This window comes from Lichenostomus cassidix, chromosome 14 (genome assembly GCF_008360975.1).
Source record: "Lichenostomus cassidix isolate B80296 chromosome 14, HeHo_3.0, whole genome shotgun sequence".
Taxonomy (NCBI): Eukaryota; Metazoa; Chordata; class Aves; order Passeriformes; family Meliphagidae; genus Lichenostomus; species Lichenostomus cassidix.
In genome coordinates, this window is record NC_139495.1 from 12,170,440 (window position 1) to 12,187,068 (window position 16,629).

Genomic DNA, 16,629 nt, shown 5'->3' on the forward strand with positions numbered 1-16,629 from the left:
AGTTCACTTCTCATACAGTTCTTTTGTCTGAAATCGAAATCCTCCCTGCATTGTCTCCCCTTCCCTGAGCTGCCCGTCCTTTCCGTTATTAAATTGATTGTACATTAGAGATGCTGTGTTTACCTCAGACACTCTCCATTAGGAGGGATCCAGCCTGTACACTAAATATTTAATTGGTGTTCTGAGATGCTCTGAATCTATGTATTTTCTGTTTTCCTAGGGGGTTCATGGCTCACGTCAGTTGGATACTTCTTTCCCAGCAACAGAAGGCAAAGTTAACTATTTCCAACAGCAAATGCACTGGTCCTGAACTGAAACAAACCCAAACAAATCACACCCTGTTCTGGAGACAGTGACATTCTGGAGATATAACCTCACTCCCAAATCAAACTGTAGATTCTTTTGGTAGTATAGACTGATAATAATTCTGTGCATGTGTGAAAACTGCGATTCCCCACCCAGAGGGAAATTCTCCAGTAGCATCACAAGGAACATCACAACTGTTCCTCCCCTGACTGTTCCACCTTTCATCAGAGACAAATCAGCAACACGGTGGCAACACTCAGCTGCAGACAGGCATTGCTGCTCAGTGCTGGAGCCTTTCGTGTGACAAAAGGCTGGTGGCACTTGGGCTAAGGCTCACAGAGCAGCAGCAAGGGGCACAGCAAACACCTGCTGCTCTTGTTTCCAAACAAAACCACTCACATATGAGGAGAAGGAGCAGCTGCTGTGAGCACAGCCATGGGTGACAACTCCATGTCCCTTCTGTTGGGACTGCAGCAGGCTCAGCTGGGCTCCACTCAGAGCAAATCACCAAGTGCTGATCAAAGACATCGCAGTCTCTTAGTGCTTTTCACTGAGCAGCACCTTGCCAAACCACTGCATCCTCGCTAGCAAACAATAGTTCAAAAGATACTTTGATTTTTATTTTTTTAACATAAAATGTAATGTGCCAATATGAAAAACCAGCCCAGACTATTTAGAATTGGGTACCCTGCTTCTGTTTAGTTCCTATCCTCCAAGAACACACTCCATTCAGAGCAAAGGGGTGACCAGCAGGGCTTGTTTTCCATCCTGCCCTGCACTCCAAACCTGGGAATTCTCCACGAGCAGAGCTCCTTAATGCAGATCTGTGCAGGCAGGGAGGGTCTGGGCTGCAGGATCAGGTTGCATAAAGCCCATCTGGCCTCTCACAGGTGATTTTTTGTGCTCTCCTGAGCACTGAACTGGGATGCTTTCTGAGTCTCCACGTGCACTCACTGCTCTGAATTCAACTCTTCTGATTTGGGTGGCATTTAGTTCAGAAAAGCACACAGAACATCAATCTGCTTCTGTTATTTACTGTAAAAACATCAAAAACCTCTGTTTCAACTGAATTTCCTCTATATCACCACACTAATTGTACTATGATTACAGATGCACACTTACTACACATTTCATTCTCTTTTTAGTAACTTCAGTGTTTTCCAGTCCTTTCAAAATAAAGCTTGGATGATTCTGAATAAAACATGGAAATTTATTTTCACTAGTCAACTTGAAAAATTATTTTTTCTTTTCCTTTCAACCTTTTTAAAATAAAAGCCAATGTTTTTCATATCATTATATGTTTGGTATCATAGAGTTCTCTAAAAATGGTAGAAGTGTTTCTGAAAGTTACATGTAACCCTAACACCATTATGTATTATTCTGGACTCTCTAATCTATCCTTTTCAAAGAAATTAATGAAAAAAAAGCTACTACTTTTTAATTTTTTTTTTTTTAATTATGGCTCAGAGTTATCATGACTTTAACATACAGAACAGAATATTGGAAACTCATTTTTTGCAGCTGTTACATCTGGTTTTCAAACCAGCAAGAACTGCATGGCAATGTTAGCACACCATGACTGCCTTGTTCTGATGTCAACATGAGAAAAAAAATTACATATGAGTCCAGAAAAATTTCATTATATTTTTAACACTGATGAATATTCAAAATATTTTACTGTCTCTTCCTGTAAAATAGATACTTTGGATATAAAGTTATCCTAACTGAAAGAAACCCCCACAATGCTATACTGGACTCCACATTTCCAGCTGAGCAGATGACTGGGAAGGTGCCCAAAACTCAAGACCTACACATTTCAAGGACTTAGGATAAATTAAGTTTTTAAGGGAATTTAAGGGTATTTTTCTAGACTTACAGCAGTTTGTTTGGGATTTTTAAAAAATATCTGTTTAAAGGCAAAAGAGAATAGTAAATAATTACAGTAACAAACCTGTTTTTTTGTTTGTTTGGGTTTTTTTGTTTTGGTTTTTTTGTGGGTTTTTTGTTTGCCTTTTTTCCTTTTGTTTTGTTTTCTCCCCAGTGCCTATAAGGTTTTAGATGCAAATGTACTGCACAGGACAGTGTGCCTGGAATTATCAGTAAGCAGAATGTTTACAATACCTTTATGGTAAGTAGCAAACAGATGACTGGTTATCTACATCCCAGAAAGTGACTCACCATCATTTGATCATGAAAAATTGTGGGAATAAACCAGGAGATTAATGCAATCTACCTTAAAATTCCCAGGCAGTGTGTTAAGCAAAGAAAGGTACAGCAGATATCAAGGATGTATCTGAGCCATAAAGTATTTGGGGCACAGGCAGTATCTCACTCTGGGCTTGTAAAGTGCCTGTAATTTATGGTGCTATAGAAATGATTTTTAACAATGATGAAAACAGTTGTAGAAAGCAGCAGTTCAGAGAACGGAGGAAAAAAAAAGGAGAAATGAGCTGATAGCATAAGGAGTAATCTATAGCACGTAGGGAAAACCAACGAAAAGGTAATAAAACTATTCATTATGTGCTCTTTGGAGGGCAGCTGCTCTCAAGTAGCAAAGTGACCTTGAGATGAACAACACTTTTTTAGCTCCAGTGTTGGACTCCAAGAGATCTTAAGAATGAAAAGGCAAAGACAAGCCCTGCATGAAAGAGAAATGCATTAAATGGGACTTTTGAGCACAGAGCAGCTGTGGTTTTGCCCATTGCCTATGGAATAACAGCCACATGGCATTTTATTCCAGGCTTGGCTCCATCTGCAGCCACTCCTTCACATTAAGGCTCTAATACAGCTCTGGTATTAGTGGAGCACAGAAAATGCTGTGATCTGATCTGCTTGGGTTTGATATCTCCCTCTCCCTGTCTGAGTCACGCTGCCTTTAAAGACAACAGAGGTGATCAAAGCTTCCAAACACACAACAGCACACAGATGTGGAGGAAGAAACATTCCCAAAACAAGGTCAGCTTCTCCCAAGGGTGAGAAACAACAAAGATGCTACAAATCAGCAGAGCATTTTTACCTTTCTCGACTTCCAGGCTTAGAAAATGGATCCTCAAGATACCAAGCAACAAATAGAAAAATACCAGCTCAGGATTTCTTCCATCTCTCCATTAATTTGTCCCCCAGTACCTACTGGTATTGGTGATTGCCTTGATCAAGGGACAGGACCTGGACTTGCTCAGCTTCATGAGGTACACCTGGATTCACCTCTCCAGCTGTCCAGGTGCACTCAGGGAAAAGTGGGAAACTCCAGCTAATACATTTTTCTAAAGAAACTTTAGCTGCAGGCTTTTGTGAGGAGAAAAAAAATTTATCCATCCAACGGAATTTTTAAAATTTTGTACTTCACTTGCCTTCCAACAACAGGAATAGCTCCCTGCTTGAGCCCAAATCACAGAATCATGGAATCACAGACCTAACTAGGTTGGAAAAGACCTTTGAGATCATCAAGTCCAAAATTTCAAGATGCCACAAAACTACTGTCAGCTTGATAAAAACATGGATTTTGTTTGTTTGGTGTAGGTTCTTTTTATGTCTCTATCCTGCTCCCTGAAGGCTACATACAGGTTTTGGGGATTTTGTACCCAGAAAGCCATTTCTGTTGAACACAAAGACTTGGCTTTCAGGAAAAGTTGGGATTTTGCTGCAGAACAGAACAGAGCACAGTTACAGTTCACTTATTCTTACTAAAAAATGTCAAGAGACTAAGAACAAATATAATCCTGGCCTATCCAAAGTCAAGATTTCACTTTTCATCCGGCAGGATGGTTTATGTTCATGTCAACTCCAAGTCTGTAAGCCTGGATCCTTAACTGTACTTATATACATGTATAACACAGATACACATTTGTATTTACAGGCATACAAATAAATATTGATTCATGCATTCCTGGGTTTTTTTACGATGAATTTATTTTTACTTGTAAAAATTTGCTGCTTGGAAAAAATTTGGCAGCTACTTACAAAAGTGTAATTAAATGTTTTTGTAGAGTAGCACACCTGACCAGTTTAAACAGGTAAGGTTTAGAAAGATTTTACAGAACAGAAAAAGACCATTAAAGTCAATAGAAGAACGTGATGTCCATATTAAAATCAATATTCCATCATTCTCTCTACTTGAAGAAATACTGGTTGAACAAGTCAGTGTGGCCCAGTGATTATAAGTCCCTATTACACTACATTGTTTGGATTGTTCATGTAAATTGGTTTAGAGTTTTTTTCAGTTCTTACAATATTTTCAGTGCCTTTCAACAATTGTTCCCTTTAAAAATCTTGTTGCTCACTCTGTTTATTTAGATGTGAGTAAATGAGAATATAAACCCACCGTGCAGAAGGACCAAAGAGCGTGTAAAATATCCAGCCCAGCTACCTACAACTGAAAAGCCTTTCCTGGTTTTTCATGTTTTTCACCCAAGTCAAAGAGAAAAGTAAATCCAAAACCCCACAATCCCTACCCAAGCCAAAAAGGCCTTGTACAAACACCCAAGAAAAAACCAACACCAACCTAAAACCTGCAAAAAAAGTCAAATCAACCAAGAAAAAAAAACCCACAACAAACAAAAAAACAACCAAACAAAAAACAAAAACATAAACACCAAACAACCAACCAAACAAAAAAAAACCCAAACCACAAATCCCTCCAAACTGCACTGTAAACTAGCTAGTGTTTCCTGCTTGAATTAGGTGTGACACTAAAGGGACTGTGATCTTTGCTAGTCAAATTGCCTCAGCAACAGCAGAGGTTGAAATAATAAGTCAGAATAGTATAAACACTGTTAAAGCTGTGCACTCAAAGGTCTGCTTTCCAGATGATCAAAGAGAAACTACAAAAGCTGTGTGAAAAAAGAGCTCCCTCTCAACAAACACAAACTAAGCAAGGAAAGCTTTCTTCTTTTCTAGGGCAGCAGCCCTGATCCCAGCAGTGCTCTGCAGCAGCAGCTGGGTGCAGTCGCTGCACAAACTCTCAACCCAAGCTGCTGTTGGGGTGCAGGAGCTGTTCCCAAATCCAGCTGGATCCAGGGCTGGCATTGCTCAGGTGTGTGCAGCAGGAGGAGGAGAGCACCAGGATGTTGCATTAATGTTGGCTACAGGCTCAGCAGCCCCTCTGCTGCCCAAATGGATTTCCTTCTCTCCCTTCCCAAGTTGACCACTTCCTGAACCTTCATTTCACTCTGTGAACTATTTCATGAACCAATTCCCTGTCCCTGGCTGTCCTTACACAGATATGAGTTTAAACACACATTGAGTAGCTGCTGAATCCCATTGAGTGCTGCAGCTCTGAATGGAATCTGTCACCCCAACTGGACAGGTGGTTTAGGAAAACATTGCTTCAGCATCACCAAATATTCCTGTCATCCTCCAGTTCCAGCAATTATGAAGCACCACACAGAGAAAATACTTGACTGTGCAAAAATCAGAGCTGAATTCAAAAGAAAGTGGCACTTGAACAGCAGAAAAGCCTCTGCCTGCTGTTCTCAGAAATGTCAAAACAACATCAGGGAAGTAATGGAAAGTTTTCTGAATAGCATTGCATCAAGAGCAGAGTCAGGACAATACCTAAAGGCCTCTTGACTATTCCTGAAAGAATTTAAAGAAACCTGAAGTGAGTGGCACCACTATTGAACAAAGTGCTGCAAACACTCTTTGTTCTCTTGATCCAAGGGCTCTGCTAGCAGCCAGCATTTCAGGAGAAAGAATCCTCGTGGTGAGAGGCCATGGCACTTGAAACGTGAACCACAACAGTTTTCATTACCTTGCCATTGTTTTTAGTCACAATAATAGTAAACAACAAATTGAGGACCAGCATTAAGAGTTAATTCTTGAGAAGTTTCCTAAAGTTTACCAGAACTGCAACTGAATTTTACATTTCTCTAGTTGTTTTGTTGTTGTTGTTTTGGCATAAATTCATTTCAAGCTAAGTGAAAATTTAAATGAAATCACATCCCCACAGCTAACCTTTCTCCCCAGTCTTTTTTAGGTCTTATTTCCAAGATTGTTTCCTCAACTGTGATGAGAATTACCCTTTATGAACCACTGGGAAGTCTGTTGGAGAGACAGTGAGTGAGAATACTCCAATTTCACTCCATGTCGATGTGTCAGACAAACCAGGAACCAAAAATACATCTCCTTATTGATCTCACATACCTGTATCTCCACACTACACCTACACAGAGATGACACACACAGCTCACTGCAGGAATAACTGCAGCAACTAAAGGAGGATCACTTGAAGCCACTTGTCTGCCACATCAAATGCAGCACATGTGAATTCCTGAGGAAAGGATCAGTAGTAAACACACTGGATTGATCCAACTCTAGAAGTTATCTTAGCTCTCCCCCTTTTAACCCTTTTTCCCCTGAGGGACATCGAATACCAGGTAGTTCCAGATGACTCTTCCAGGCAAAACACCCATGCTGTTTACAAATGCAGACCAAGGGTTTTTTAGAAGGAAAGGCAAAAAGTGACATTTTTATTACTGGCCAGAATTTGCAGAAATGCTATGAATTACCATGTTGCTCTCTGGTAACAAGACATCACTGACTCACAAAACAACCTCAGACACCTTTTTTGCCTCTCCTGCCCACACAGGTTGTGCCCTGCTATCACCCTAAGTCATTTCAGAAACCCTTGAGAATAACACCTACTTAACAAATCACTTCCACTCTGATTCTCTCCCTCTCTCCAGTTGTTTGTTTGTTTTCACTCAGCTCAAACCGATTAAAAAATTAGTGTCTGTCACTGAATGATCATTTCCCTCGTTCGTGCATCAGAGGAACACTGAACACAAAACATGTCAATGGATTGTTCTTATGTCACTGGAGAAAGCCAATGCCACAACGATGAGCTTCCAAAATTACCTTTAAAAAAGTTTCCAAATAACTTCAGCAATACAGCTGAGCACATTACAAACCTGATAAATTAATGCACTGAACAAAAACACAAATAAAGCTAAATACTGCAGGATCAGTGCTGCTTAAAAACTCTGCTGGACATAAATGCATTTGTTTTTGTTTTCTCTCTACCTCACATAACTTTGATACATTTTTGGCTTCTTGTCACACTTTATTTCATTTACCATGTCAGAGACAAGACAAATAGAACAATTCTGAATGCGGAACTTCTTTTTGTCTCCTTGAAAATTAGAGCACTAGAAAAATATAAAAGTTGATGTTAAATAGGAGATGATAGTAAGAGCCTGCCCTGCCCGTATTCAGAGCAGAGAAGGAACTCTGGCTGCATATAATGCATCTTGATAATAAACACATGTGAAAGCAGCTGTTAATTAGAGCAACAACTGGGTCACTTAAAATTTCAGCTCAAGGAAGCTAATCACACCATTTACCATTAGACCTCATTGGTATTCACAGGAACATTTTTAAAGCCTCCTAACATTAGAGTTTCAAATTGCTCTCTGCCCACCTCGGAGAGCTCATCTCGTGTTTGTGCATCAGGACCAAAAGCATTAACTTCTAGAGCACAACTCATGCCAGTGCAGATCCAGGAGTTAATCTGAAACAGTTACACTGAATTAATAATGCAAAATAAGAAATTATGAGTTGAAGGTTGGGCAAAGCTGGGGAAGCTCTAAGTTACTCTGTGCATTTAAGGCTCTGATAACAAAATACCATCCCAGGTTTGAGTCAAACCAGCAAGGAAGGTTCAGTGGAAGCAGCAGCGACTTGTGAAGCTGTCCCTGCTCTTTTTTATAGCTTTATGTACTCCAGATTACTTCTACTTAGGGCTTGTAGCCTATTTTTTCCCACAGCCTTAAATAACCTGGACCTTGCATGTTGCAGAGACTTTTTCAGACTTAAATATAAGCAGAAAAGTGCTTTTAAATGATTTTGAGCAAGCTGTGGGCTCTGTGTGTTGACAGCTCCTTTATCCTAATGCATCAGAATGACAATTCCACCCAGTGATTCCTGAGCAGCAGGAAAGAGTCAGAGGGTGGGACTGTCCAAGAGGAGATTTATAAACCAGGACTGGATAACACAAAACACGATGCAGGGGACTAAAAAGGTTCATTATTTTCTGTAAAGGAAATACTGGTGAAGCACAGTGTGTGGAGGGAGGTGGAGAGAGCAATACTGATGAGTCAGTTTGCCTTTAAAAACACACTGGGTTTTTTAGTACAACTTGATTTAAATGACACAGGATTAGGAAGCAAAAAGACATTAAGAAACATGAAAATAATTAATATTCGAGGCAGCACATGGTGATGAAAATCACTGCCAAGAGAAAGAAAACTTGAAAAAATTGCAATAATGCTTTATTTTTTTAAATCAAATAGAAATGTACTAAAGTCAGTTTAGGTTATGTTTCCAAATGGAATAAAAAAGCCCCAACCGGCCTTACTAGATAGAAAGTTCCTGTAGCTTTCTGTATGATTTCTCATTTAAATAATTCAGGTAAAGACATTAATGTCTAGCTGGGGACTGTACCAGGCTGGCAGGACAAACAAATTACACACTTGTGGTTGCTGTGAACTTCAAATATTGAGTAAAAAGGGTTAAAATACACAGGCTTCCTTAATTATTAGAATTATCCTTCATTGTAAATATAATGTATAATGGCCAGAGGCTCTAATATGAATGAGTTTCATTATTCTAAATGCTTTATTCCAGAACAGTGATGCTCTGCTTTGCATTCGGAATTTCCAAGGCAGTGAAACAGATAAGAGGTGAGAAATGTCTGAATAAATGATTATAGTCAGACTTGGATATTTCTTTCTATAGCCACACAATGACTAATTATTTATTTATGCTATTATGCTCTTAACAAGCCTTTCTTCTGAAACTTCTTTACGACTCTTAGACTAAGGAATTACTAGGGAACCAAAAAAGAAGAGTGGCAGACATTTTCATCTTAGACTTAGCAAGGGAGTGGGAGATATTACATCTTTTTTTATTGTATTATTAGATTATCTAACAATAATCTGGCTTTAACTCGGTTTAACAAACACAACAGGATGTTGGCATTTTGTTGTTTTAATCCTGTTTCCTTGTTCTATTTCAATTCTTTCAGCTGGGATGAAACAGAAGAGATTGCCTCACATCCAAGTATTCATGGCAGCTCACAAACCCCACAAGAAAATACTGCAGGCGTGCAAAACCTACCTAATTCAGCCAATTAAACATTTCTCTAACAGCACTGCTGAGTTGGGAGCCAACCTACAAGTGACAGAAGGGTCAAGTGACACGCTCACAGTGTTCAAAGTGCAACATGTCCACACAGATTGTTTAAATTTCACTGTGACCTTTTGCCACAGCAGATTAGCTGTGAAAGCCACAGGAGATCCCTGGTACAGGAGCAGAGTTTACACTGGAAACTGTGTTTTGTGTAACAGGAACATCACAGGAGCGGTGGCAGGAGATGTCCCTAAATTTAGCAGGGTACAGACATGGTTTTGTCTTTAGCTGTCACATTCTGCTCTGACACAAAGGCATCCTAAGCACTGAGCTCATTGTCAGACATAAATGTGCAATACTGGAATAGAAAGTTACCTGGAAGTTTCACTGCATCTCATTTTACCCACTGCTTTGAAAAATCACACATATTTACTTGGAGAAAGAGCTGGCGGCCTCCTCTCATTACATTGAAAACCAATGTCTTCCTTCATTCGAGGGAGAAAACAAAAACAATAAAAAGAAATGAAAACTCTTTGTTCTCGAGGCACTGGTACCTCTTGAAAAGCTTGTCCTTCAGGTGCTATTGCAATATTTTAGCTTTGACAGCTGCTCTGCTGAGACAGGAGCGCTGATAAAACAAAGCTTTGTCACTCCAGCTCCAGCACAAGGCGATGCAGTCCCATGTCAGCAAGACAAGAAGTGAGGACAATATGCCATGCGTTGTTCTTGCATAACTTGTGTACCAAAAATCCCATTACGAGTGTGGTGAACACCAGCTGAGGCATCTAGATATGTTGATGAAGTTAATCTAATGTATGGCTGAATGGACAGGAACACTGCACAATGTGCTTTAAGAGGAGGATATTCCTTTTATTTGCAAGTCACACAGGCACTGCTGATTCTTGGTGAACAGCAAACAAAAAAATGCTGCTTTTTCTATTTCCAGCAATATTTTTGTTTGTATAGAAACTTACCCTTCCTTCAGGCCTGCCTCTCCCTGTCTACTTGCATGTGGGATTTAAGGTAAATACTCATCGTGTGGTAGCAGTAAATGGAGGTCTATTAAGCAACACTTGGATGACCTAAAAGCTTTTGTTTGGTTGTTTTGTTTTCTTTTAGTTAATGAAGGTTCTCGTGTTTTCCCAAACAAATACTAGAACCAATGAAGAAGTACTGTGATGGCAAAGCATCTTCAGAGATGTGTAGTGTTTCAAGGGAGCAGAGACTAAAAGCTGTTGAACACCATACAGGGAAAGGGGAAAACAACACAAAGCTCAGCAGCCTGGGTTCAGGAGTTGCATCTCCTTTCCAGCTTGTCCAAAACCAACACACACACTGAAATAACCATCCCTCACATCCCTGATTCCTCTCTGAAAGTGCACAGAATATAAAAAACCCACAGGATGATGTCTTGCTGGGAGCAATCTCAGAGTGGAGAAGGTCTGGGATGCACAGTGCCCTTTGCCACTGCAAAGCCTTCCCGGGGTGCAGGGGCAGAGCTCCCTCAGGGTCAGTGCTCCCAAAAAGAGCTATTTACTGCCAAATCTCACCACAGTACAGGAGAAAAACCTGCAGCTACTGTAGCTCTTCTATACTGAGAGATGTACAATATTTACCAACAAGCACCAAATGTTCTAAATGCGATTCTCTTCAATTCAATAATCCATCTGTCAATAGCACAAACTAGATTCTGCGTATATTTTAAAGAAACAAAACATTTTGCATATCATTGCACTTACCCTTAGCTGTTCTCTTTCACAACTCATCTGTTGTTTTGAACTCTACAAGGGGAAAAAAGAAAAAGAAAAAGCCAAAATAACTTTGAAAGCATAACATTCTTGCCACAACAAAGCTGCTAAGTCTACCCATCTTACACATATAAATATTGGAGATGCAGCCATGTATCTAAACCCAATACTGTCCTGTGGATCTAGACAGAATCATTACTGGAAAAAAAAAAAAATTCCACTTATATTTTAAATTTACAAAGGTCAAAACAAAATTGTCTGCTTTTCCTAAATTCCCACTCAGTCATGCACCAGGACCTCTGGAACCGAACTTTCAAAGCTCTACTCAGGAAGGCATTCAGATTTGATTTGTCCATGTGGATAGAGGGGTTTTATGTCTGGTTGTTGTTTGGTTTGGTTTTAAATAAAGTTTTTAAATAAAGTAATTTTAGAATAACTTTAGAATCATTAGGGAGCATAATTAGCCTTGAAAGTGTAATCACTGTCAATGCTGTCATTAGTGTAGATGGCAAACAATCCATAAAACATGAAATCAGATGCAATGTTTCTAAGGGTATCTCCAAAGGTTCAGAACACACTTATCACTGCTTTGTACTTAGAAACAGTTAGAATTCAACCCATACCCATTTGTTGAAGATATTTTGACCCTGTAGTGATGATGAAAATGGGAACTTCTCAGTCAAAGTTGGGTTGCTACAAACAAAATAAAACTGCCTGGTTTTCATCACAGAAGGAGTTCTAAAAAGTACATTACATGTGAAGCCTTCTACTTCTACAGCAAAAGTTTTACAACAGAGTCTCTGTGCGAAAACACAAACCTAAGAGAAAGAAATGCTCTTTGAAGTTCCTAGCAGGGAATAAAAAGTAAAGAAATTCAGCATAGGTCTAATTACAATTCCCCTAAGGAGCCAAATTAAGCACAGCTGAAGCAACTGTCACTTGCAGACTAATGATTCCACTTCTCAAAGTTCATGACTTTACACCATTTACGAGTCACTTTAAGGTTATCTTAGTCTGCATTATAAGTGTGCTTGCATAAATCTCAGGAGTTAACTTTGGATCTGAATTCCACATGAACCTCTTCACCTTGATTAAAAATAAATATAATGGAATATTTCAGTTGGAAGAGATCTGCAGTGATCATCTAGTCCAGGTTAGAAGTGAGTTTGGGTTGTTTTGTTCAGGGCTTTTCTTTACTATTTAAGTTTACTGGGTAAGTCCCCACACTAGAGATTTTAACCTCTGGTGGTGGGATGGAGGGGGAAATTTTGGAATGGAGGAAAGTGACATTTGTAAAAAACAAACAAAAAAGTCTATCCAATATTTGTAGAGTGGAGCAAGGGTTTTAGGTATTGACTATTTAAGCAGAAAATTAATTCTGTGTTTTAATTAGTAACTATATGCTACTGTAATCTGAAACAGAAAATACCAAACATCTCAGACACCAGAAAAACTTTATTTAAGATGGAAAAGATGCATTTATGAACAGTGGGAGAATGTACAGTAAAGAGGCAAAGAGAGGGCGACTGCAGCTTTACATACAACTGATCCTCCATATCTGGCAGTGAAACAAACAGAAAGAAAATTTTTTTAAACAGCTTTCATATGAATATGAGAACACCATTTGAAAGCATATTTGGATTCAATCTATCACCACCTCCATGAGACTCTGTTTATTGAAAGCAAATGATAAAAAACACCAGGGGCAATGTGTAGGACACACCAATGGTGGCAATTCCCTTGGTTCAAAACTCAACCAATGGTTGATTCCAAACTGTGTTTTAGCTACAGCAACAAAATCCATTTCAGAGCTGCCTTCCCTCAGAGTGAACATCCACCTAGACAGCTCCCTCATCACCCTGCAAACCACGAGCTTTCCAGAAAAAAGCAGCAAGGCTTAGTGATGAGGCATTATAAAGATGAGAGTAAAAGGAAAAAAAAAATTACACAAACCAAGCTTACCTTAATGAAAAACAAAAAAAATCATAGTTTAAACACTGATGCCATCTGTCTGTCTGGCCCTCTATTTGTCAGTTCAAGTTTATTAAAATACATCTGGGAAAGGCTCATTTGGACACAAGCAGCTTTCTGTGTGTTCCACCAGTGCCAAATTTGCTCTCTCATTTTGTCTTTTTTGCTATCTGTGCCAGTTTAAGAGAAACATCCTGGCAGTACTGAGCACTTAAGGGAAAACATAAATAATGCATTTACAATATGTAAACCTGTACAGATAAATGAGAAAAACTGAAAGCCATAACATATTTAATTAATGAGCAAGAGACCCTAGAAGCAAACCTTGTGCATATCCTGCAATTTTAAATACATTGCCTCTCAACCCTAAATTTACTTTGTTATGGCTCTGGATTGAACCATATGCAATTAACTATTTATTTATTTCAGTTTAAGACTGGTCAGAATGTAGAGTTCCATTGTGTCAACCTCTCACACGTAAGGGTTTTGTGGAAGAATGCCTACAAGATTGATTCCCTTTAAAGGATTTCATCAAGGAAAAATGTTCAAAGAACTACAGGGTTCTTTATAGGACAGCAGTCTTAGAAGACACTTGTGCTGTCAGGCTGCATCCTTTCAAACCAAAACAAGACCCTTTGGAAATCCTGTGCAACCTGCTGGTGTCACTGCCCATGGCTTCATGACTGGAATGGGAAAGTCTGTGTTGTTTTCTTTAAGACTGAAGACCTTCCAAATGGATTTATTAGTTCACTCTTCAGAAGGAGCAAGGGAAACTGGAAACCAAAGAGAAAATGGGACCCATCTGTGCATGAATGGGCAGATTGAGAGAGCAACAGCAGCACTCCAGGTGTTCAGGAACACCAACAGCCCACCTGGGAAGGGTTTCTTTTGCTGTCAAATGTTTTAAGTGTCATTTTAAAGAAAGGGTTTAGGCAATGGGGAAAAGAGAGCAACAGAATAGTAATAAGGTTATTTACAGAAGTGAGTGCTTAAAATGTAAAGGAAAAGAACATTTTTAAGTACAACGTTCCCAAGTATTAGTTTTGCATTTTCAAATTCAAAATGTTTTCAGGATTGAGGTTATTTGAAATGGAGCACAGTCCCAGTGCTTGAAAAATAACAGCTGAACATCCAATGTCTTTCACATTCTAGATGTTTTACCATAACTAACCATGTGTGGTAAATGAAAGGTTCCCTAGAATTGCTGCATTTCTTTTTCCACCTCAAAAAGGACAGTGCAAATATGATTACACTGATTTCACCTACATGGCTATTTGCATTAGGAAAGGGCAGTTTGCAGTCAGTATCTACACATGAACTGTGAGAGGTAAGAAAGGCTTGGCACTGAGCAGAGTCCCAGTGCCTCTACCACAACCCACCTCCCAACTGCTGATTGCTTAGCATCTCACAGAGAAATCCTATTGCTCCTCATTCACACATAGATTAAAAAGCTGAAATCAAACCACAGATTATTCTGCCAGTTGTACAGTTGTGTTTCACTAGACACTTTGAGACAGTCCACACCAGTTCATACTATCTGCAAAATCTATCTGCCAGTGTTTTCTCTCATTAGACACTCATCTGACTGGAAAAGTCTTCAGTCAGAATTGAAATGCTTGGGTTTTTCCTTGCCAAGTTACCCAAATGGGCTGTGCTACACAAGGACACACACCATGCACTGCTGTGTTTCATATAGACACAGTCACCCCTGCCATCACTTTATCACTTATTAGTGTTCATTATCTCATTGCCCTGCAGAATTCAGAAGAAATGATACTCCAAGTTATTTAACAGGTGGAGAGAGTATGGGTTTGTACATAAATGTATAAATAATATTGTGTATTAATCCAAAATTGCTTCTTAGTGCTACATGTGAGAACCCAAAACATAAATGAAGAAACACCACCCATCCCAAGAGCTCACAATAGCACAAGTAAAGCCCAAAATTCTCAAAGACAGAAGACTCCTTAAAAACACCAGCAATTGCATAAACATACAGGATGAATTGAAGTGGAAATGGGCATTTCAGAGCCTTTGCTGGTCACTTGCAGCAACATCTAGAAGCTTTCAAACATCAAATCAGTATTTCTTTCTCAAGGAGTAACAGAGATCACCCTCCTTTTCCTCCACAAGCTGCTTGAATTTTCATCTAACATATCTCCTGAAAGCCCCCAATGTTAACAAAAGTCTAACAAGCAGACAACATGCTGCAACCCCCCAGACTTGGTGTTCCACTGTGTTTCTGACACCAAGGGGTACAGAATGTATACATCTGGGCATATGCAAATCCTTTCCTGAGCACAGAGCTTCGGCTCTCTCTTGGCTAGGTATATGAGTTTGCATGCAGGGAATTTTAATTTTCTGGGGTTTTATTGCCACCATCAGTTACTGTGGGACTGATTTATTCCCCAGCGCCCTTGGCTGGGTATTGTATATCGACTGGGGCTGCTGTCATAAATATTTTGGGGTGAAGAACTGCCTCCAGTTCCGTGGGTAACACTGAGCAGAGGTAAGGTTTCAAGTGTCACATACAAGTGGGTTTATTTCTGCTGGAAGAAACAGGCAATTATTATGGCCCATTGAGCTCAGATTAAGCATTTCCATCAAAAAAAGAAAAAAGAGCCTAGTGCTACAATCCTTGTAAAGCTGTAAATGCAAATGGGGACCATCTCATCATCCATAAAAAATAATCTATAGCTTTACAGGCTTTTCTCCCTCTCCTTTTCTTTTTTGCCCTCAAATTAGCAGCGTATTCCAAACAGGATAATTTTATTCAGACAAGGAAAAGGAGAAAATCTCCAAAAATAAAATCGGAACTCTTTTAAAGATTCTCACATTAAAACAGTTTGCAAGCAATTATTTCCTTTTGCAAAATGGCTCCTTTAACCAACTGAGAATACCCAGAGTCCAATTTTCACTTATTCCTGTCTTCAGGATAAGATATGTTTCTTCATCAAGATTTTCTATGTTGAACATAATCAAGCAATATTCTATATTGCTTGAACAAAACTCTTACCTGGAAAACACAAGTTTTTTTGGGGTTTTTTTTTGTTTTAATTTTTGTTTTCTTTATTTTTTAATAGCCTCAGCTGTATGCCCAAAGCATGCTGCAGATCACAGACATTTGACCACATTTGCCTTTGGCTCTCTGAGACTATTCAAGGCAACTTGTGGTGCTGCAGCACAGCCTGGAAGTTCTTCCTTTCCCTCCATCCCTGTGAGTAAAATCCTGCAGGATGGCACAGCCCAGCCAGCACTGCAGCTTTCCCTGTGCTCCTGTCCCATTCCACGGTTAGTTCCCTGTTTTTTCTTAAAAAATTAGGAACTGTGGGTCTGTGCTGTGACCTTGTGAAAGGAGCAGTGCAGACAAGGACAGTGCTGGCTTTAATTTGGATTACACTCTCTGATCAGCCCTTGGACATTAAGGCACTGGAAACTGCCTTGCAGAGGGCTTTAATATAAATTAGGAAAATAGTCT

General features: G+C 39.4%; 1 protein-coding gene across 14 annotated transcripts in view; it reads right to left on the reverse strand.

Moving 5' to 3' along the window:
* The window catches only part of RBFOX1 (RNA binding fox-1 homolog 1), a 1,091,692-nt gene that overhangs the window by 342,964 nt on the left and 732,099 nt on the right, over positions 1–16,629 (reverse strand). For 12 of the 14 annotated variants that reach the window (XM_085074907.1, XM_085074911.1, XM_085074923.1 and 9 more), the window contains one exon: positions 11,172–11,213. The exons of the other annotated variants lie outside the window; for them this stretch is intronic. In XM_085074907.1, the coding sequence (XP_084931033.1) occupies positions 11,172–11,213 (42 nt within the window). The remainder of the gene's footprint in view (positions 1–11,171; positions 11,214–16,629) is intronic. 14 annotated transcript variants of the gene reach the window in all.